Below are 23,795 nucleotides of genomic sequence, written 5' to 3'. Positions count from 1 at the left end.
TGGAAAGCTGCTGAGGCTCAGATGGAGGCACTTTTGTCTCTGCCTTAGAATGTTGTGAGTTCAATCCCACTGCAGGTAACAGAGCACAAAACCCAAGCTGGCATTTCGGTGAAATGTTCCATTGTCCTGAGTGCTGTCTTTTGAATGAGGTGTTCTAATTGTGTGCCCTCAGATAAAATATCCCACTGTGCCATTTGGAGAAGACCTGGGAAATTTCTCCCAGTTAATATTCACTCCTCAACCAGCACCACCAGAACAGAATATGCAGATATTTGTTTGGTTGGTCCTTATGGAGTCTCGTTGCTTCCCGCGATCCCTACATTACAACAATGACTAGCTTCAAAATTTTTCATTGGATGTAAAGTATACTGGGGTTGTGAAAGCCATATAAATGCTAGTCTCGGTATTAATGAGGTTATTCACTGGATCTCTGGTAACAATTGTTTCTTTCTGGATGTGACTAAGAGGCTTTTTTAACCATACGTCTCCCTCCATCTGACTGTCCAGAATCAAACAGTGCACGACAGTCACTATGGAACAGCTCTTCACGGTGCACCATGAAATGGGCCATGTGGAATATTATCTTCAGTACAAGGATCAACCAGTCAGCTTTAGGAGCGGGGCCAACCCAGGCTTCCATGAAGCAATTGGAGATGTAATGGCACTCTCAGTATCCACACCCAAGCACTTGAAAACGATCGGATTACTGCAAAATGTCGTGGATGATGCTGGTAAGAAGGCTCCTTGCCAGAACAAAACATAAGGCATAAGCCAGGTTAGCAAGACCTTGTTCGCCCCACGGCTGCTGCCAGTGAGAATGGAGGCTTTGGCACTTAGTCTAAACTCCATTCGTTGCAGCAGGACTGGAGAATCCGTATCGCGGGCAAAGCTGAAGAATTCCCATCACAGATATAGCTTTAGGGGTGGTGGAAGCCGATTTATTTGTGTGATTGGATACGTGCTTGAGGAGAAACAATGGCTGGAATTCACCTCAGCGAGAACGGAGAATTTGGCGATTAGCCAAATCTCCATTTTCTGCAGCAGGTCCGGAAAATCCCAGCCGTGGTGAAGGCAGAGAATCTGGCCCGATAATCGTAACGTTATGTTGGCAAAAGCAGGCGGGTGGGACTAATTGGATAGCTTTCTCAAAAGGCTTTGCAACTCAAGTAGTGCAGGCCAGGAGAAACTGGCAAGAATGTCATTACACAGTAAGAAGTCTCTCAACACCAGGTTAAAGTCCAACAGGTTTATTTGGTAGAAAAAGCCACTAGCTTTTGGAGCGCTGCTCCTTCATCAGGTGAGTGGGGTTTCAGTTCACAAACAGAGCAGATAAAGACACAAACTCAATTTACAAAATAATGGTTGGAATGTGAGTCTTTACAGGTAATCAAGCCTTAAAGGTACAGACAATGTGAGTGGAGAGAGAGTTAAGCACTGGTTAAAGAGATGTATATTGTCTCCAGACAGGACAGTTAGTGAGATTTTGCAAGCCCAGGCAAGTCATGGGGATTACAGATAGTGTGACATGGACCCAAGATCCCGGTTGAGGCCATCCTCATGTGTGCGGAACTTGGCTATCAGTCTCTGCTCAGCGACTCTGCGCTGTTATGTGTCGTAAAGGCCGCCTTGGAGAACGCTTACCCAAAGATCAGAGGCCGAATGCCTCATCCAATGAATGAACACCACTCAACAATCACCAGGCAGGAGTGTTCTCTTCCTGTTGGGGAACACTTCAGCGATCACGGACCTCTGATCTTCGGGTAAGCATTCTCCAAGGCGGCCTTCACAACACACGACAGCGCAGAGTCACTGAGCAGAGACTGATAGCCAAGTTCTGCACACATGAGGACGGTCTCAACCAGGATCTTGGGTTCATGTCACACTATCTGTAATCCCCATGACTTGCCTGGGCTTGCAAAACCTCACTAACTGTTCTGTCTGGAGACAATACACATCTCTTTAGCCTGTCATTAGCGCTCTCTCCACTCACATTGTCTGTACCTTTAAGACTTGATTACCTGTAAAAACTCACATTACAGCCATTATTTTGTAAATTGAGTTTGTGTCTTCATCCGCCCTGTTTGTGAACTGAAGTCCCGCTCGCCTGATGGAGGAGCAGCGAGCGCTCCGAAAGCTAGTGGCTTTTGCTACCAAATAAACCTATTGGACTTTAACCTGGACTGTGAGGCTTCTTACTGTGTTTACCCCAATCCAACGCCAGCATCTCCACATCAAGAGTGCTATTAACCAGAGGAGACTGATTTAAGATAACAAAGAATCAGAGCTGGTAATACCATACCGATTATATCGTTAAGGTTTATTAATGTCAGTCACATTCTTGAGTTTGTAAGAAACAGGCGATGGGATTAATTGTTTTTGAGTACATATAAACAGGTGACACCCCCAGCGAATGATATTTTGGTTGGATTAGTTAAGTTTTCTTTGACATTTGATTTTTGTTACCATGCCCCACCAGGGTTGTGACCCCCCCCTCTCATTCTTGGTCAATTTATTGACCATTTATTCAATTTAAAAGCATATAATAGATGACATTTTAATTTGCTAAGTTTTCTTTAAAGTTTTTTTTCTTACAATACCCCTCTCAGGGATTTCAAGTACTTCATTAGATTTAAAGGTTTAGCAAGAGCACATAAATAGGGGACAAGGGGGTAATCGGACCTGATTATTTGCCCCCCTACTTTGGCTCTGTTGATGGCCAAGCGGCCTTGGAGGGGGAACATGAGGGGTAGGATTTTCTGGCCTCGCTTGCCCCAAGACAGGAAAATGATGTCAACGGACTTTGTCCTGTCCATACGATTCCTGTGGTGGGTTGGGAAAATTCCGCCCGTGTGGTCAACCAGCACACTTCAGGCTTTCCGTGATCAGTGGGCACCATGGGGGCTGTGGTACATCACCACCTCCTGCCCCGAAATGATATTTTGATTTAGTTAATTAAATATCCTTTGATGTTTTGCTTTAGTTTCCATGCCCCATCGGGAGCTGTCATCCTTTCCCATGTATTGATATTTGTTTAATTTATTGATTTTTTTTCCACTCAAAAATAGTATAAATAGCAGACAGGGAGGTTATCCAACCCAGCTGTCTGTCCCTCTACCGTAGCTGGGTGGTCTAACCATAAGCTTGAGGCTACAGATGGGTGGCATGGAGCCTGGGTTCATCATCACCCATGGGAATGACTTTTTTTAATTTAATTTGTTACGTTTTCTTTCACATTAGTGCCTCAGATGGGGGTGTCACCCCCTCACATTTTTTTTGTCTTTGTTTTGATTTTTTGGTTGGACAGTAGAGCGGCACAGTGGTTAACACCGCTGCCTCACAGCGCCAGGGACCTGGGTTCGATTCCCGGCTCGGGTCACTGTCTGGGTGGAGTTTGCACATTCTCCCCGTGTCCGCGTGGGTTTCCTCCGGGTGCTCCCGGTTTCCTCCCACAGCCCAAAGATGTGCGGGTTGGGTTGTTTGGCCGTGCTAAATTGTCCCTCAGTTTCAGAGGCACTAACAGGGTAAATACATGTGGTTACGGGGATAGGGCCTGTGTGGGATTGTTGTCGGTGCAGACTTGAATGGCCTCCTCCTGCACTGTAGGGATTCTAGGCAAAAAGGTTGAAATGGGAGACAGCCGGGACACTGGGCGGAGTGGGGGGGGGGAGGCAGTTGTGAGATTGAACCTTCTTAATAATGAGAAGTTCTGTGTCTTGTTCTTGGCTTTGGTTTGGATCGGATTACCAAGAGAGATGAGGAAAGTTTTTTTTACATGGCGAGCAGTTATGATCTGGAAGATGCTGCCCGATGGGGTGGTGGAAGCTGACCCAATCGTAATTTTCACAGAGGAATTGGGAGGGTGCCTTTCTGCAGCAGTGAAATGAACCAAAATGGAGGCAATTCTTAAAAATTATTGAGGGACGTAAAAGGGGTAACGCAAAACTAGTGTTCAAAGCAGAATAACCATTAAATTGGAGAAAATAGACAAGAGAGCAACAAACGGTCATTATTCAGCAAAACCAAGGTTGGATTTTAAGAGGTTGAAGATAGTGTCGTGCATCAAACATTTCATTATTGTATTTCTAGACCATAACGCTGGGCAATAGTTGACATCCTCTTGCGTAATTCCTCACAAATATGACATTTAACTCATACTGAATAGCTCCTACATTTTGAATTTGGTATCTGTTTTAGATTATAATTTATAATATTGAACAACTTGAGGACTAGCTATATCTGTAATAGAAGCACACTGATAAAGATGCTCAAAGTTCCTTCACTATCAGGTTCAAGGACTGCTAGAATTTATGAGATAAAGGGAAAGCAATGTTTAGGAACAGGGCAAGGACATTTCATCCAACCAGCCCCAACGCATCAATAAAATTCAAGTCCCCTGACTCGTTTGCTCAGTTCAGCCATTTATCTCCCCGTGCGCTGCTCAGTAACTTCCCCTTGGTAACTTATTCTTCACAGTAAGAAGTCTCACAACACCAAGTTAATGTCCAACAGGTTTATTTGGTAGTAAACGCCACTAGCTTTCGGAGCGCTGTTCCTTCGTCAGGTGAGTGGGGGTTTCTGATCACAAACAGGGCATATAAAGGCACTCACAGTTTACAGAATAATGATTAGAATGCAAGTCTTTACACCTAATCAAGTCTTAAAGGTGCAGACAATGTGAGTGGAGATAGCACGAAGCATAGGTTAAAGAGTATTGCCTCCAGACAGGACAGTAAGTGAGATGTTGCAAGTTGTGAGATGCCACGTACTGTCCTGCTTTTATATGCCCTGTTTATGATCAGAACTCCCCGCTCACCAGACGAAGGGGCAGCGCTCCGAAAGCTAATGGTGTTTACTACCAAATCAACCTGTTGGACTTTAACCTGGTGCTGTCAGACTTCTTACTGTGTTTACCCCAGTCCAACGCCGGCATCTCCACATCATTACTTATTCTTCACACAGATTTTCACCTGTTTCCTCACTCCTACCAGCCAGTCATTCTCCTCGTGGAGCAGTTTGCTCAATTTTTAGACCTGGGTCATTCAGTGTGGGTGTTCTCCCTGATGGAACCTTGTGCTGGAATCAGAGTAGGTAAAACAGGAGTATATCAAACCAGCCTTTCTAGAAAGCCTAACGCTGGGGCTTCCTGGCTGCAAGGATAAGGGTGAGTGGATTTAGACTTCCACCTTCCTTGATTTTTCAGTGGCTCACTGGAATATAAGCCCTCTGATCTATATAACACCCCAGCACAAATCACAGCGTCGTGTGACTATTCTGGCACCCTACAGAGGGACTGAGAAGAAAATAAGGGCTGAGAATGTGCCCCCACCCTCCCACAATTCACCGTCACTCTTACCGGAGTTCCCAATACCCACTTGGTCACAATTCTAGAGTTTTATTGAATTCAAATTTCACCAGCTGCTGTGGTGGGATTCAAACCGAGACCCCGGAAACATTTCCTTGGATCGGTTGACAGCTCTTCAGTCACTGCCTCTGAACTTGCCTGCCTGACAGCTGCAGCAAATCTCTGGCACACACCTTTCCTCCTCACTCGATTGCAATTAACCTGTTCCTTTCCCACTTCCCCAGGAGCTCTGAGTCTGAACATTATTGACTCAAGCCCCAATCCAGAGACTTCAGCGCAAACTTCAGGCTGACGCTCTCCGTACCGAGGGAGTGCTGCACTGTCAGGGGTGTCGTCCTTTCGATGAGACATTAAGCTGATGTCCTGTTTGCCTATTCAGATGCCCGTGAAAGATTCCACCCTTTTAGTCAAGAGCAAAGGGATTCTCCTGGGTGACATAGCCAATAATTACCATGTAAAACACACCATTCAAATGGATTTTCTGCTTAATATCACATATCTGTTTGTGGGAGCTTGCTGTGCACAAACTGGCTACTGCTTTTTTTTATTCATTTGTGGGACACAGGCGTCGCTGGCTGGGCCAGCATTTTATTGCCCATCCCTAGTTGCCCTGGAGAAGGTGGTGATGAGCTGCCTTCTTGAATCGCTGTGCTGTGGGTTGACCCACAGTGCCGTGAGGGAGGGAATTCCAGGATTTTGACCCAGCGTCTGCAAATGAACAGCGGAATACTTCAAGTCAGGATGGTGAATGGCTTGGAGGGGAGCTTGCAGGCGGTGGCGTTCCCATGTATCTGCTGCTCTTGGCCTTGTAGATGGAAGTGGTCATGGGTTTGGAAGGTGCTGTCTAAAGAATCTTTGGTGAATTGCTGCAGTGCATCTTGTAGACAGTACACACTGCTACTACTGAGCATTGGTAGTGGAGAGTGGATGTTTATTGATGTTGTGCTAATCAAGTGGGCTACTTTGTCCTGGATGGTGTTGAGCTTCTTGAGTGTTGTTGGAGCTGAACCCATTCAGGCAAGCAGAGGGTATTCCATCACACCCCTGAGTCGTGCCTTGTAGATGATGCATAGGTTTTGGGGAGTCAGGAGGTGAGTTACTCACCGCAGTATTCCTAGCCTCTGACCCTACATACATTTCAAAAAGGACTTCATTAGCTAAAATGCTCTTTAGGTCAGCCTGAGATTGTGAGAAAGGTGAAAGAAAAGCTTGCTCCACCACTCAGGATCGGCTTTCTAAGCTCAACTTGGTGTCAGGCAGCTGTTATTCCTTGATTTGTTTTACCTTTCCTCACTTTTCATCTTGCCTCTCCTGGAATTGCTGCCTCTTGCTGAAGGATTGTCCCATGGCAGCACTTTTACAGCTCACTAAGGGACCACTCTTCCAGGAGTAACAGTCATGAATGTAGGGACTATTCGCTGTTACTAGGGAGCATAACTATAAGGTTCATGGTGGGAGATATAGGAGGGATGTCGGTGGTAGATTCTTTGCTCAGAGAGTGGTTGGGGTGTGGAATAGACTGCCTGCTGTGATAGTGGAGTCGGACACTTTAGGAACTTTCAAGCAGTTATTGGATAGGCACATGGAGCAATCCAGAATGATAGGGAGTGGGATAGCATGAACGTAACTCGGCACAACATCAAGGGCTGAAGGGCCTGTACTGTGTCGCACTATTCTATATTTCTATGTTTCTGTTATTATATATATATATATATATATATAGACATATGTACAGTACAAAGAGTGGCTGAGTGGTGTTTAGGGCAGGAACTCTGGTTAATTTACTCCTCCTGCAGCACAGAGGGCAAATATATTCTCCAGCCTCAGCTACAACCACTGGAAACAATCTACTGTTATATATCTTGTCCCATCATTTTGTAACCAAAGACAAGTTCACTATACCACCCCCTGCATCATTCTAACAATAAACGAGTTGCTTTTTCAAGTTTCTTTTTGTGTATATATTTTCTTGCACCAATTAGTCTCCTAGTGAACCCCCTCTAAAGCCTCAAAATCCCTCCTGTCATCCGGAAGTCAATGCATGATCTACCTGTCTGTCTGGCTGGTGTGCTGGGGAACTGTGCTGAACCCAGAGTCAGCACCTTCAGGAAAGGAAAGAAAATTAGGGGACGTGAAAATCGCAGGGGAAATCACTCACTCAGCTTCCGTTTTACTTATCGCGATCCCTTTATTTCCTTTTCAGAAACCGACATCAACTATCTCCTGAAAATGGCCTTGCAAAAAATTGCCTTCCTCCCATTTGGATATCTGATTGACCAGTGGCGCTGGGGAGTGTTCAGTGGGCAGATTACACCAAATAACTATAACCACGATTGGTGGTACCTGAGGTAAAGCAAAACAAAATGAGTGGCTCGTGCTGAGAGGTTGATCCGAGTCTTTGGGCTCGCCTTGGATTTAATTTCTGAAGTTTCCCTGTTTTTCAGGACCAAATACCAAGGGATCTGCCCACCCATTTCAAGAAGCGAAAACAATTTTGATCCTGGCGCCAAGTACCACATCCCGGCAAACACACCTTACATCAGGTAACATTGTGCAACGGAGTAGGATTTCAGACAGAGCTCCTCCATTCTTGCTGTTGGCAAAGGCACCAGGAACTTAGGGCAGAACCTAGTGAAGCTGTACTCGTCTGTACTCGTCAGAGTTTAGAAGGATGAGGGGGGATCTTATAGAGACGTATAAGATAATGAAGGGGATGGATAGGGTAGAGGTAGAGAGATTCTTCCCGCTTAGAAAGGATAGCAGGACTAGAGGGCACAGCCTCAAGATAAGGGGGGGGCGGTTTAGAACGGAGTTGAGGAGGAACTTCTTCACTCAAAGGGTGGTGAATCTCTGGAATTCTCTGCCCGTTGAAGTGGTGGAGGCTACCTCGCTAAATATATTTAAGTCACAGGTAGATAGGTTTCTGATAGATAAGGGAATTAAGGGTTATGGGGAGAAAGCGGGAAAGTGGAACTGATCCACTTCAGATCAGCCATGATCTTATTGAATGGCGGGGCAGGCTTGAGGGGCTAGATGGCCTACTCCTGCTCCTATTTCTTATGTTCTTATGTCCCGAGAGTGGGAAATGAGGTGGATGGGAGGACGTAATTGTGTAGGAGGCAAAATGTCAGTATTTTGATGGTGGGATGGTAGTTAGACAGTAGGTTGGCAGTGAATTAAACGCGGGTCATGGATTAAGTTGCCCATTTTGCCATGAAGTTGATCAAAAGGGACTTGACTTTTCTGTGTTCCCATTGCCTTCAGATCCACAGTGGGTTATAGATATCTTGCAGCAGGCAAGGTCATCTTCCTGGTGGATTTGGAGGGAGAGGAAGCTGCTTTTCTTGTGTGGGAAGTTTTGTCCGACCAGGGAAAAGGAGGCCAAGCTTGGGGGTCAATAGCTATTTGTGAAACTGTGTTTATGGCACCTCTCTCCATGCCCAGCCCAAATAAACCTGATAGAATAGAGAGTGCGCTGAAAAATAGTGGCCATTATATACATGACTTGAGTACAAAGTACCGTTTGTTTTTCTGGGAATGTTACCCCTGCCGATGGCATCCCTGCCCTACTCTTGTGGTAGAACTTAGTTCCCCATTCAGCAAGATCACTGAGGGTTGGTGGGAACTCTAGTGTGGTCAATGTTTAGCTATTCCCAGGTATGCAGCATCTGCCAAGTGCTTGATTACTGCAGCCCACCCTTCCATCACATTGCAAGACTTTCAGACTGGACATGAAAGCGAGATTTCAGCCTACCTCCCAGGATTCTCTTTGCAAAAGGCCCATTTATCTTTCAAACTGCGGTGTCATCTTCATTTCAAATTTCAGAAGAACCCCATTTGCAGTGTGTTATTTTTAATCCTTTCCCTGTCCTAGGGGCATGTTAGCGACGCTGACTTAGCGATGCTCCAAATCTTAACTCCTGATACAGGAGTTGGGGAGGCAGAGCAAGCGGGACGGAGAGATGGAAGTGAGAGAAGGAGGGAAATGCCTGATGGAGAGAGGGAGGTGCAGGGCAGGCTAATGACCTGCTTCTTTGAGGACTAAGGTCCAGGCTAAAGTGACACTGCTGTGGCAGGGCAGGAGGAAGTTGTGACCCAGCGATTCGAACCTTGGCAAACAGCGCAGGCTGGTGACGGTCACATCATCTTCTCCCCCTCCTCGATCTCCAACCTCGCTAAAACCAAGTTCCCAATCAATGAGATGGCATAGAACAGCAGCGAACTGATCCCCAACATGAATCAACACCTTCTTGAGAGGGGTTCGGAAAGACTGAGGAAGTGGGGAAAAAGAAACGCCAAATCAGACAGTCAGCTTTTGACACTTGACCATAGTGAAGACTCATAGACATCAGAGATTGTCCAGCGCAGAATGATACAGGGGCTAAAAGGGTTAAACAAAGGTTACATGAGTTTAGTTTGCAATTGGTGTTCTCAAAATGAGTCATACAGACTCAAAGCATTAGCTCTGTTTCTCTCTCCACTGATGCTGAGTTTTTTTCAGCATTTTCTGTTTTTATTTCAAATTTCCAGTATCAGAGAAGAATCCATAGATCCCCGACAGTGCAGAAGGAGGCCATTTGGCCCTTCGAGCCTGCACCGACAACAATCCCACTCAGGCCATATCCGCATAACCCCACAAATCTACCCTGCTAGGCCCCCTGATACGCAGGGGCAATTTAATATGGCCAATCCACCTAACGCGCACATCTTTGGACTATGGAAGGAAATCGAGCACCCGGAGGAAACCCGCGCAGAGATGGGGAGAATGTGCAAAGTCTGCACAGTCAGCCACCTGAGGCCGGAAATGAACCTGGGTCCCTGGCGACGTGAGGCAGCAGTACTAACCACTGTGCCACCGTGCTGCCCAATCCATAGTATTTTGCTTTCATTTGAATTGTAGACCCTTGTGTTTAGATAGGGAAGTGAGTGATGGAGGGAGGGAGACGCAGAGCAGGATGATCTAATGTAAGCTTTTAAAATGATAAAAAGATCTTATCCAAAGATGTGTGGGTTAAGTTGACTGGCCATGGTAAATTTTCCCTCAGTGTTGCGGGGGAGAGTAGAATAAATATATGGGGGTTGCGGGAAAAGGGCTTGGATGGGGTTTATGTCAATGCAGGCTCAATGGGCTGAATGGCCTCCTTCTGCACTGTATGGATTCTACGATTTGCTGGGGTATATCGAAATAAACTATTTCCACTGGCTGGGGTGGTGGGGAGGGGTGGGGGTGGGGGGGGCGGGGTTGGGGTTGTGGGGGGGGTGCGGTGGACACTGGGCTTCAGGAGTGAACTCAGAAGCATTCCTGACACAAGGATCATGGAAATCCACGGCTCTCTCAACAGCAACAGTTCACTTGTCACCTTTAATGTAATAAAATGTCCCAGTGAGCGTTGAAAGGAGAATTAGACGCTGAGCCACCTTAATAGGATATTAGAGCGGATGGCTAAAAGCTTAATCAAAGAAACTGAAGCCTCTGAGAGGAGGAGAGCGGGCAAAGGGGAGAATACAATGGACCTTGGCAGCTAAAGTCAGGATCATCAGTGGTGGAGTGATCAGAGCCAGAGGACAAATTAGATGAGCACAGATTGCTCTGAAGTTATACGACTAAAGGAGTTTACAGAGATCAGGAGGGATGAAACCATAGAACGTAGAACATTACAGCAGTACAGGCCAATGGAACCCCCAATCTAATGACCCTCTAACCTAAACTATTCCAATGTTATCCATATGCCTATCCACTGACCATTTGAACGCCCTTAAAGTTGGCGAGTCCAACACTGCTGCAGGCAGGGCATTCCACGCCCTTACTACCCTCTGAGTAAAGAACCTACCCCTGACATCCGTCCTATAATTACCACCCCTCAATTTAAAGCTACATCCCCTCGTGTTAGCCATCACCATCCGAGGAACCATGGAGGGATTTGAAAAGAACAACAACATAACACGTAATGGAATATTTTAGACATGGGTAAGATGGGTGTTGCAGGATATGGGTGAAACAGGGGCAATTGGAACTAGTTTAGTGGTTAAAAAAGAGGGCCACATGGACATGTTGGATTAAAGGGCCTGTTTCCGTGCTCTGTGACTTTATGAAAGTTCCAAAAGTGCTTCACAGATGTAGTATAAAGGCCTGGCACATGGAGGGTTAATGTGGGACTGAATACAGTACCATCCACACAATGATGTAAGAGGCACATGACCAGCACTGAGGATCAGTCGAGTGTTGGACAGAGATATTTATACCAGCAAGGATAGAGACAGCTCTTTGCTTGTACTCTCCGCTGTACATTTGTAAATAGTCCCAGGAATCATTAAAGACTAACAGTTATAAAAGCAAAATACCACAGGAGATGGAAATCTGAAACCAAACGGAAAATGTTGGGAAATGCTCAACAGGTCTGGCAGCAACTGTGAGGTGGGAGATAGAACTAACATTTCAAATCCATGTGATATGTCTTCGGAGCGAATGAGGGGGGAGAAATGTGATGGATCATATACTGTATGAGTGGGTGTGGAGCAGACTAGAAGCTCAGTAATGGATGGGAGCTAGGAGAGATTGTAACAAAAATGTGTATGGCACAAGACAGGAAACATTCAGGATCACGCCCGATTTCCTGGCTCTGGCGATCTAACCAGGATTTCCAGCATGGTCAGCCTCTCACGCATTTCCAGCAAAAGCCTGAATCATTTATTCAAATATATTTAAATAGTCATTAGATGCCTTTAGTGAGTCCAATGTTCAATCATCTGGGCAGTGCCGAGGGGTGTGTGGGGCCTAATTTTCTCGTAAAATATTCCACCCATGGTTTCCAACAATTAAAGAATCCAATAGAAAATGTAAATTAACTGCGGTTAACAAAGGGAGTTAAAGATTGTATTAAATCAAAGGAAGAGGCTTATAAAGTCACCCCCAAAAAAAGTAGTCAGCTTGGTGGTTGGGAGCATTTTTAGAATTCAGCAAAGGAGAACCAAGAAAGTGATAAATAAAGGGAGAATAGAACATGAACGTAAACCAACTAGAAGCATCAAAATGGATTGTTCAAGCTTCTGCAGATAAAATAAAAAGATTATAAATAAAGAACAACACAGCACAGGAAACAGGCCCTTCGGCCCAACAAGCCCACACCACCAAGACAAACGTGGGTCCATTGCAGGGAGAGTCAGGAGGTTTTCATAATGACACAAATGAGGTCAGAAGGTCAGCTCAGGGTCAAGGGTGACACCAAAATTTTCAACAAACTGGCTTAATCTCAGACTATGGCCAGGAAAGGAACAATATTTTGAGTGGAGATCAAAAACAATCATTTCATTTTTCCCAATATATAATTGGAGGAAATAATCCCTCGTCCCGTATTGGATGTCAGATAAGCAAAAATGAATGAGGATTTCACAGGAATCCTACAGCGCAGAAAGAGGCCATTCGGCCCATCGAGCCTGCACCGACCACAGTCCCACCCACGCCCTACCCCCATATCCACTCACTAATCCCTCTAACCTACGCATCTCAGGTCACTAAGGGCAATTTTTAAGCATGACCAATCAACCTAACCCGCACATCTTTGGACTGTGGGAGGAAACCCATGCAGACATGAGGACAATGTGCAAACTCTACACAGACAGTGACCCGAGCCAGGAATCAAACCCAGGACCTTGGAGCTGTGAAGCAACAGTGCTAACCACTGTGGTACTGTGCCACTCCTGGTTTCAATAGTGGCAGAGGTGCTTTATAGAGTTAGTGGTCTATTAAGTAATGAGGGGCATTGATAAGATAGATAATCAATATTTTTTTCCAAAGGAAGGAGAGTCTTAAACTAGAAGGCATAGGTTTAAGGTGAGATGGGAGAGATACAAAAGGATCCAGAGGGGCAATTTTTTCACACACAGAGGGTGGTGAGTGTCTGGAACAAGCTGCCAGAGGTAATAGTAGAGGCGGGTACAATTTTGTCTTTTAAAAAACATTTAGACAGTTACATGGGTAAGGTGGGTATGGAGGGATATGGGCCAAACACGGGCAACTGGGACTTGATTATTGGTTAAAAACTGGGCGAGCATGGACAAGTTGGGCCAAAGGGCCTGTTTCCATGCTGTTAACATCTATGATCTCTATGACTAGTGGGAATAGGCAGTTTTAATGATGACCCAATATGTGGTTCATCTTAACACAGAACACAGAACCCTACAGCACAAACAAGCCCTTCGGCCCACAAGTTGCGCCGATCATATCTATACCTACCAGGCCATAGAACTATCTGTAACTCCCAATCCCATTAAATCCCATGTACTCATCCAGAAGTCTTTTAAAAGACCCCAGCGAGTTCGCCTCTACCACCACCGACAGCAGTCGATTCCACTCATTCACCACCCTCTGAGATCTCCTGACATCTCCTCTGTACCTGCTCCCCAGCACCTTAAACCTGTGTCCTCTCATAGCGACCATTTCAGCCCTGGGAAATAGCCTCCGAGAATCCACCCTATCTATACCTCTCAACATTTTATAAACCTCTATCAGGTCACCTCTCAACCTTCGTCTCTCCAGGGAGAAGAGACCTAGCTCCCTCCCTTCATAAGGCATGCCTCCCAATCCAGGCAAATCTTGATGTCAGTTGTGACAAAGTTGTGAACAGTCTGGTTTAGTTTCAAAACATTGCCAGGGAGTTGGAGCCACAAGCTGCAAAAAAGGCTTGGGTGACGATCATTTCAAATATTCAAGCCTGAGACAAGGGCCTGCAAGGACAGGGAGTAAAGGCAGGTAACCGGAGTGAATTAGACATCAGCCGTGATCTAATTTAACAGTGGGATTGCTCAAGGGATTGAACTGCCTTCTCCAGTTCCTGCATTTATAATTTTCCCTTACTATTTACAGATACTTTGTGAGCTTTGTTCTGCAATTCCAATTCCACAAAGCCCTGTGCAATGCATCTGGACACCAAGGACCTCTGCACAAATGTGACATCTATCAGTCCCACCGAGCTGGCGATGTACTCCGGTAGGTTCTGCTTCCTTATCTGTAAAAGGCGCCTGCCACAATATTATCGATGGCGTGTGGAGACTGAACCCTGTGGCCACGCAGAAGATGCTCAAATCTCATTAAAATCCCAAATTGCAGTTGAGTATAGGGTTTTCCTATAATGCACCTGCCTGAGAAAGACACAAAGGGCCCACTGAGGAAATATAGTATTAGCCACGCTGACCATCTCCCTCTTGTCTCTTCATTGGTATCTCTCCTTTCTTTGGCCCTCAGTCACTGCTTCTTACCGAGGTGCTGAGACCTCTATCAGAATATTAAATAAGGCAGTCAGCTATACCTGTCATTCGGGCTCCAGAACTCCTTGACTGGCCGGACTTATTTTTAGCATATAAAGTGATTTTGAGAACCAGGGATGGTGCAAACCCAACCCTGTGACTGGAATATTGGGTGGTGCCCACCCACAGACAACACAAAACTAAACAGCCACATGGCTGGGAGGAAGGATACAACACCATACTTGCTTTCAGGATGCACGTGTAGTATCCAATATAAACCTACTAACATCGGCACTGCCAATACATGAGGCAGCAATCTTGGATTCCACACTGAATCGAACCAACCAGCGACTTCTCCCACTGGCCGGAATTCTCCGACGTCGTCTGTCCTACCACCACTGCCAACGGGAATGGAGAATTTGGCGCTCAACCAAAAGCCCATTCACGGCAGAGGGCTGGAGAATCCCACCCCCAGGGCCAGGTCGGAGAATCCTGGCCACTACGTCACATAAGTCTTGGAGAATGATGTGTAAACACTTTCCTGTGCTCTCTCTTTCAGTAAAGCACTGAGCGCTGGTTCCTCTCAACCTTGGCAGGTTATCCTTGAGCAGATGACTGGCAGCCAGAAAATGAACGCTTCAGCCCTACTTGAGTATTTTGAACCCATCACTGCCTGGCTGCAGGAACAGAACAAGAAAAACAATGAACAGCTTGGTTGGCCTGAGTTTGACTGGCGTCCTCCTGTCCCTGATGGATACCCAGGTGGCATTGGTAAGTGTCAAGAAGGATAGGCATGAGAAATGGGTCGGGTGTTCAAGGACACTTACCTTAGGCAATGTGGTCAAGCCTGTACCAGCAACCAACCAGCTTCATTCAATCAAGTGCTGTAACCTGACTGGTTATGCCGTTTCTCTCTGGCTTACTCAGTTTTGAAGGAGACCTGCTGATCTTAATTACAATCTGCAGAGTCACTATTCCCAGATCTCCCTGTGGGGCTCATAATGTCATCAGTGTAAATACACACGTACGGGCTGTTAGAATCAGAGAATCCTCACAGAAGAAGGCCATTCAGCCCATTGTGCCCATGCTAGCTCTCCTAAGGAGTCATTCACATTCTGCCACTCTCCCCTCACTCCTGCACATTCCTCCTTTACCGACAGGCCCCTCTATCCTTCAGCGGCCAAAAAAATTTGGACTGTGGCCCTGCAGGTTACAGCACCTGAGGTACACGTCCAGACACCTTTGAAATGAGTTGGGGATCTCTGTCTCTTTCAGGCAGTAACTCCCCAACCCCCACAACCGTTTGAAAATCAATTCTTCAGACGCCCTCTAATATTTCCGCCCATCATTTAAATCCATGCTCCCACATCACTGACCTCACTACTGAGGGAAATAAGTCATTCCCACCCACTCTATCCACAACCCTGACAAGCTTGCACAGTAAGAAGTCTGACAACACCAGGTTTAAGTCCAACCAACTTATTTGATAGTAAACTCACTAGCTTTCGAGGTTTCTCTCTTCTTATATGCTCTGCCTGAGGCCAGAACTCTCCATTCACCTGACGAAGAGGGAAACCTCGAAAGCTAGTGCGTTTACTACCAAATAAATCGGTTGGACTTAAACCTGGTGTTGTCAGACTTTTTACTGTGTTTACCCCAGTCCAACGCCGGCACATCCACATCAAGCTTGTACAGCTCAATCAAACATTGTCTCAGTCTCCTCTGTTCTCAGGAGAACAAATTATCCAATCTTTCCTCAAAGGTGACATTTTTTTCCAGTTCTGGCAACATCCTTTTGCATCTCCTCTGTACCCTCTCTAATGCAATACACCTTGCTGTAATGAGGTGACCAGAATTGCACGCAATACTCAAATTGGAGCCCAATTAGCATTTTGCGTAGTTCCACATAACCTCCTTTATATTCAGTGCACTGGCTTATAAAAGGAAGCATTCTATAGCCCTCCTAGTGCTCACCCAGTACTCTAGATTCATTTCCATCTGAGTTTGACTGGCGTCCTCCTGCCCCTGATGGATATCCAGGTGGCATTGGTAAGTGTCAAGAAGAGTAGGCGTGAGAAATGGGTCGGGTGTTCGAGGACACTTACCTTAGGCATCGTATTTTCCTGTGGAAATGTGTTTCTAAAATGTGTGGTTTCGCAACCCACGAGGAGGATTTATAGTGTTCTCTTCTGAGCAGGAACTGAGTGTTGCTTTTGGAGTGTTCCTTCCCTCTCTTGTAGAGAGGCGGAGGAAGAGAACACAGTCTAGACTCAGCACAAGTAAAGTTATATCCTGTGATACAGCATAAGAAAGTTATTGGTGAGTGTAACACGCGCGACAGAAACACATGCACTTGAACCAAAACAGAAGATGCTGGAAAATCTCAGCAGGCCTGGCAGCATGTGTAAGAAAAGAGCTGACGTTTCGAGTCCAGATTGCCCTTTGTCAAAACCTGAAACATCAGCTTTTTTCTCTCCTTACAGATGCTGCCAGACCTGCTGAGATTTTCCAGCGTTTTCTCTTTTGATTTCAGATTCCAGCATCCGCAGTAATTTGCTTTTAACATGGATTTGAACCCAGTGTTTCCAAAGCTGTCCACCAGTGGGGTTATCCTGACCTCAGATCTGGGTCTGATTTAGACTTTTTATTGCCAGAGATCGATCACTGGGATTGGTCAAATCTCCACTATCGCTTTATCGTGGGCTGACCAGGATGGAGTCATAGAGATTTACAGCATGGAAACAGGCCCTTCGGCCCAACTTGTCCATGCTACCCCTTTGTTTTAAACCCTCAAGCTAATCCCAATTGCCCGCATTTGGCCCATATCCCTTTGTTTCGAGAGTTGCCTAGTGCTTCACGTCGTTAGTGTACGCTTAAACTGGACCAACTGACGGGCAACACGACAGCTCAGTGACTATCACTGTTTGCTGCGCAGTTACAGGGACCCGGGTCGGATCTCCGACTTGGCTCGGTGTCTGTGGGAGTTTGCACATTCTCCCCGTGATTGCGTGGGTTTTCTCCGGGTGCTCCGGTTTCCTCACACACCCCAAAAACGTGCTTTTAGGCTGATTGGTGTAACAAATTGTCCCTAAATTAGACCTCCCTTAATCTGGCGTGCATGTAATTCTTTAAATTTGTACCCCTTTATTGTGGAGTCCAAGAGGCGTAGACAAAAGTTGTAGGTAGAAGGAGGATTGGAATGAGGCACTCACTGAGTGTTAAAATGGGTGGCGCGGGCTTGTTGGGCCAAAGGGCCTGTTTCCTGTGCTGTGTTGTTCTTTGTTCTTTATCCCTCTATAGAGTCATAGAGGTTTATAGCATGGAAACAGGCCCTTTGGCCCAAGTGCCAGACCTGCTGAGATTTTCCAGCATTTTCCAGGATAATAGAAAGCAAATTAGATGGAGGCTGGTTTACTTCATTTAGCGATTTCTTGCTGAGTTGAATCTCCCACCCCCGATCCCTACACTACAACAATGACAACGCATCAATTAACTTCCAGTAGTTGCGGCAGACAGCGAGACCCTCCGTGGTAGACCTTCATTGAGTCAGTTCCTGCGAGAATAGCTGAAAGAACAAAGGGAAAGCTTGCATTTTTATAGCACCATTCCCAACCTCAGGGGCGTGCCTCGCCGTCAATCCAGTCATCTTTTTTTGTTTTCGAAATGCCTGCTCACTTTTGTAATCTTCGAAAAGCGGCAGCCAACTTGTGCACAGCAAGATCCCACAAACAGCAACGACCAGATCAGTGGTTAGCAACCTAGGCTGATGAGTGTCCCTCCTTCATTTCGGTGGGCCAAAAGACTGAAATCAGGCTTGTTCACTCTCGATTAAGTTCATTTAATACGTGCCGAAAACGCCGTAACGCATTATAGAAATAATGTTTAATTATAAATATGACTCCTACCAACTCCAAATGGGAAAGTTGAAGTAAAATATATAGTTACAGTTGGGACACAGAGGCTCTCACAGTCAATGTTGTGAGCAATCAGCAGGAACCTCACTCCCCTTGCCCTTACTTTAATGCAAATCACTTTAGGAGAAAAAACGACCTGGACAGGAATCAGCGGAATGTGACAGCCCAGTGCGAGGGCAACGGTCTTGTGGGTCACACTCAGATCCCAGTTGGCCTGCATTTTGTCCCTGGGTCGTAGGTTCCCAAGACTGGTCCAGATCATCTGCTCTTCGAATGTTGTTGGTTGAGGGATGGATTTTAAGCAGCGCACTCGCGATCACACCCCTGCTTCAAAAAGGTGCCTTTGTTGTACTGGAGAATGTCTTGTTTCCCGAGCTGTGGTAGTAAAACTTAACAAAGTTTGCTTTTCTAAAAAATCAGCTAGTTTTTATTATCACACGACTGCATGCAGTATATGGCCGGATAGACAGCAGTCTGCACTGACTGCTGGTTCTATCCCTAGACTGCGCCCACTACAAGGATCAGTTCAATAATTACACATTTTCTTATCAGTTTATATGATTTTAGTAATACAAGCAGTGGCACATCGAACAAAACAAATTCTGTGACTCCCTCATCCCCGACCTTGATCCTATGACTCCTTTATTGCCTTGTTTTCTGTAACAAACAAATTCTGTGACTCCCTCCTCCCCAACCTTATTTAATGTCTCGTATGTTATATCACGGTATATGGAGTCAACCGTGTTAAGACAGGTTTCCCTGGTGTTAATCGTGTCTCACCCAGGCTGTGCGGAGTCAACCTTATCAAAACAGACCGAGGCCAAGCATCTGGCCTTCTTATCGGACGACAAATTTTATGAAATTGGGTATACAATATGGAAGCAGACTGAAGTTGCACTCAGAGCCTCCCCACCAAAGGTCACAAGGGAACAGACACAGACTAGCCAGCAAGGACATGCTTTTAGAATGCAAATGAGGGCTAGCACACAAAGAACATAAGAAATAGGAGCAGGAGTAGGCCATCTAGCCCTTCGAGCCTGCCCCGCCATTCAATAAGATCATGGCTGATCTGAAGTGGATCAGTTCCACTTTCCCGCTTTCTCCCCATAACCCTTAATTCCCTTGCCTACCAAAAACCTATCTACCCGTGTCTTAAATATATTTAGCGAGGTAGCCTCCACCACTTCAACGGGCAGAGAATTCCAGAGATTCACCACCCTTTGAGTGAAGAAGTTCCTCCTCAACTCTGTTCTATACCCTTATCTTGAGGCTGTGCCCTCTAGTCCTGCTATCCTTTCTGAGCGGGAAGAACCTCTCCAACTCAACCCTATCCATCCCCTTCATTATCTTATACATCTCAATGAGATCTCCCCTCATCCTTCTAAACTCCAACAAGTACAAGCCCAGTCTATTCAGAACCGGACAGGATGGCACCTACAGGAGCTAAGTTAAAAAGTACACCCCCATCCGACCAAATCAGCACCTCTGATCTAATCAAGCAACCCTCTATGGAGACACCTAAAGATTAGCATAACTAAGGAAGCATCCCTGGCCCCACAAACCAGCCAAACACCTATTGTTCAAACCCCGGAGATTCTAGACCATTAATAAACCCATCAGACAGAAACGATTAACACACACTTAAAACCATCGACACAATACTTGAAGACATCGAAACAGGATGGTCAGAGTTGAATACTGTAAACAAAACATTAGCATTTGAATTGTACAATATATCGAAGTTCAGGTATAACTGTAACCCATTGCGGCGGGTCTTTAGAGTGCTTTTGGGACAGTTCTGTATGTCCTGACCACACCTCCATCAACGTTAAAATAAAACTGTACCGCTGTCGAACCTGACCCTGAGTCCGTAGTGGTCGTGTTCGCCCACTCACGCTAACAGCCTTCTCTGGTTGTAGTCATTTCTTTGTTCAGAGTCAGTCAGTTTTACAGGGGTTTCGCATTTTGGAATGGCTGGCTCTGCTGTCCTTATTTCATACTAAATACTTGACCATATTTCCCATCATGCCACTGCTTCATTCGTACGCTATCACACCTTGGTATCTTTCACACCCGCCCAGGAAGCAGACAGGTTTAACATGAAAGATTGCATCTCCAACAGTGCAGCACTCACTCAGTGTTGCGCTGGTGGGTCAAATGATATTGAGGGGGTCATCTTAAACTCTAGAAACGAGTAGGTTGGTGTAGGATGAGGTCTAATAATCCTTAAGTGTCAAATTCGACTCCCATCTGGTCCATTTGGATTTAAGGGCAGTCGGAAGGGGTTGGCAGGCAGTGAACCATCAGGAGAAAGGTTGGCCATTTATAGTGAGACCTATGCCACAGGTTTAACCGAGGTTGGCTGGGTTTTCCAGACCATGGGAGCTCAAACGGTCAAGGGATGAGAGGACGGCGTTGGGTAAACGTCAATGCTTTTGCAGCACAGCCTGTGGTCCAGGAACAGAAGCATTATTTGCCCCAACCCAAATCCAGCCACGTGAGGCACCACCCATTCAAGCAAGCCACCCCCCCTCCTGCCACCTTCCCCAGTCCCTCCACAGCCCCTTGGCCAGTCAGAGATCATATTCTCCTCACCCATTGCACCTCTTGTGTCACGGTTCACCAAAGTGGAAAGCCTGCTTTGAGATTACCATAATTCCTGACTTGCTGCTTCAGGTCCAGAATATAGCCCTTCTTGACTGGGAGCTAGGCCTGTCAACCAAGGCTGGCGTCCCTAAAGGAAAACATCCACAGTGTGCAGAGCAGATCAAACGTCTGGGTACCCCAACCAAAACTCCACGCTTGGAAAATCCATCCCTCGAAACATCAGCGCCAGATTTACTCCAGTGAGACATTTAACACCAGGTGGTCCTATTTTGTGTGTTAAATGAGAATGCTACATAAGGCCAGAATATCGAGGCAAATCAGGAAGCCTTTAAACAGGTTTTTACAAAAATTACACGTTATTCATTATATTTTTAAAAGCACATTGTATAACAGCTTAAATTTGACATTTACAAAAAAGTGCAATACAACTCAATTTCTTCCAGCATGGTATGTGGCACTCTGAGAATTTCACTACCTTTACAATTATAGATTGTAGTTAAAATGTACATTTCACATCAAAGATTCTCTGGTACATAGAGCCTCTTTTCCCCAGTCTCTCGGTTTCCTATGGTGGAGCAGCCCAACCTTCAACACGTGTATCCTGAGCCTTGGGCCATGCTAGTCTGCAACGCTGAAAGCTCTTTACACTGGTTTGAGAGCAGACCACAGGGGCTCTTTCACTGAATTGACCATCTGTCAGCACTTTAACATTACATTACATTAACACTGCAGTGAAATCACTGTGAAAATCCCCCAGTCGCCCGCACTCCGGCGCCTGTTTGGAGATTTTAGCATGGCCAATTCCCCCAGTAGGAACGTCTTTCGGTCTGTGGGAGGAAACCAGAGCACCCACAGAGGAAACCCACACAGACACGGGGAGAACGTGCACAGACAGTGACCCAAGCCGGGAATCGAACCCAGGTCCCTGGCGCTGTGAGGCAGCGGTGCCACCATGCCGCTCCTCGTAGTGGTATCGCAGTGAGATTATAGCGCTGATGCCACAAGAGTAGATAAATAGCTCTAGAATCTGTCAGTGACAGCATTATGGGATGTAATGTCATTGAACAGGACCGCAGATTTAAACACTATGGTAATGGTTAGAGTGTTGCCCTTAATTCCCCAATGTCCAGCACACATCTGCCAAATCAACTTGTGACTTTGCTGAGTGTCTGAACACAGGTAGGAATTACTCAGTGTGGTGCCTTGTCTGTTGCCACGTTGCAGTGATCTTGGTGCTCGCTGAATGGGCTCCCACTTTAGCGATGCCTCCAATTTAAAATCTGCAACCTTCTCTTCAAATCCATCCATGATCCCTTCATTCTGCTATCTTCTCCAACTTTACAACGTTCCAAGTTCTCCCCGATCCTTCAGTTCAGGCCTCCTGTGCACCTCCTTGCCCCACAAGTAGTGGCAATAACTTCAACACCCAGATCATAATCTCTGGAACCCCTTCCCAAAATCTCGCCAAACTCATGACCTCTCTCTCTTCCTTAAGAGGCTCATTAAATCCAGGTCTCTGACCTAGATTTTGGTCACCTCTCCAAATATAGCTGTGGCTCAATTTCAGATTTAGTGCAACGAAGAGCCTTGGGACAGTTTACCACATTGAAGGTGCTATATAAATACATTGTTGCAGCTGTTTTGTTGTTGTTCTTTTTGTTTTGCTGTTTTTTGTTTTGCTGTTTTTTGTTGTTGCCGTGGGTCTTGCTGTTGTGGCTGTTGTTTCTGATGTATTGGTGTTGCTGTTGGTGTTGGAGTTCTGTATGGTCTTGTTGCTGCTGTTGCTAGTTTTGCTGTTGTTGTTATTTTTGTTGTTGTCAGTATTACTGTTGTTGTAGTTGCTGCTCTTGTTAGTGTTATTGTTGTTACTGCTGTTGTTAGTGCTGTTGGCACTGTTGTCATTGCTGTTGTTGGTAATGTTGTTTCTTGTTAGTGTTGTTACTGTTGTAGCGACTGTTGCTGTTGTTAGTGTTGCTGTTGTTCCACTGTTGTTGTCACTGTTGTTCTTAGCGTTACTATTACTGTTGCTGCTGTTACTGTTGTTGCTGCTGTTACTGTTGCTGCTGTTACTGTTGTTGCTGCTGTTACTGTTGCTGCTGTTACTGTTGTTGCTGCTGTTACTGTTGCTGCTGTTGCTGCTGTTACTGTTGCTGCTTTTACTGCTGCTGCTGTTGCTGTTGTTGCTGCTGTTACTGTTGTTGCTGCTGTTACTGTTGCTGCTTTTACTGCTGCTGCTGTTGCTGTTGTTGCTGCTGTTACTGTTGTTGCTGCTGTTACTGTTGCTGCTGTTACTGTTGCTGCTTTTACTGCTGCTGCTGTTGCTGTTGTTGCTGCTGTTACTGTTGTTGCTGCTGTTGTTGCTTTTGTTGCTGCAATTGCTGTTGCTTTTGTTGCTGTGTTGCTGCTGTTGCTGTTGTTGCTGCTGTTGCTGTTACTGTTGTTGCTGTTGTTGCTTTTGCTGCAATTGCTGTTGCTTTTGTTGCTACTGTTACCGTTGCTGGTATTGCTGCTGTTACTGCTGTTGCTGTTGCTGCTGCTGATTACTGTCGTTGCTGCTGTTGATGTTACTGTTGCTGCTGCTGTTACTGTTGTTACTGTTGTTGCTGCTGTTACTCTTGTTGCTGCTGTTACTCTTGTTGTTGCTGTTACTCTTGTTGCTGCTGTTGCTG

General features: G+C 45.9%; 1 protein-coding gene and 1 pseudogene across 1 annotated transcript in view; both read left to right on the top strand.

Annotated features, from left to right (window-relative positions):
- Positions 1-23,795, top strand: part of ace (angiotensin I converting enzyme (peptidyl-dipeptidase A) 1) — a 141,046-nt gene that overhangs the window by 61,255 nt on the left and 55,996 nt on the right. The window contains exons 8-12 of the mRNA XM_080213541.1: positions 508-731; positions 7,566-7,710; positions 7,807-7,905; positions 14,226-14,348; positions 15,165-15,376. Of these exons, the coding sequence (XP_080069667.1) occupies positions 508-731; positions 7,566-7,710; positions 7,807-7,905; positions 14,226-14,348; positions 15,165-15,376 (803 nt within the window). The remainder of the gene's footprint in view (positions 1-507; positions 732-7,565; positions 7,711-7,806; positions 7,906-14,225; positions 14,349-15,164; positions 15,377-23,795) is intronic.
- LOC145359373 (small nucleolar RNA U3) lies at positions 16,700-16,873 on the top strand (annotated as a pseudogene).

This window comes from Carcharhinus amblyrhynchos, chromosome 27 (genome assembly GCF_965287045.1).
Source record: "Carcharhinus amblyrhynchos chromosome 27, sCarAmb.v2.hapA, whole genome shotgun sequence".
Taxonomy (NCBI): domain Eukaryota; kingdom Metazoa; phylum Chordata; class Chondrichthyes; order Carcharhiniformes; family Carcharhinidae; genus Carcharhinus; species Carcharhinus amblyrhynchos.
This window is presented reverse-complemented; position numbering and strand designations above follow the sequence as displayed.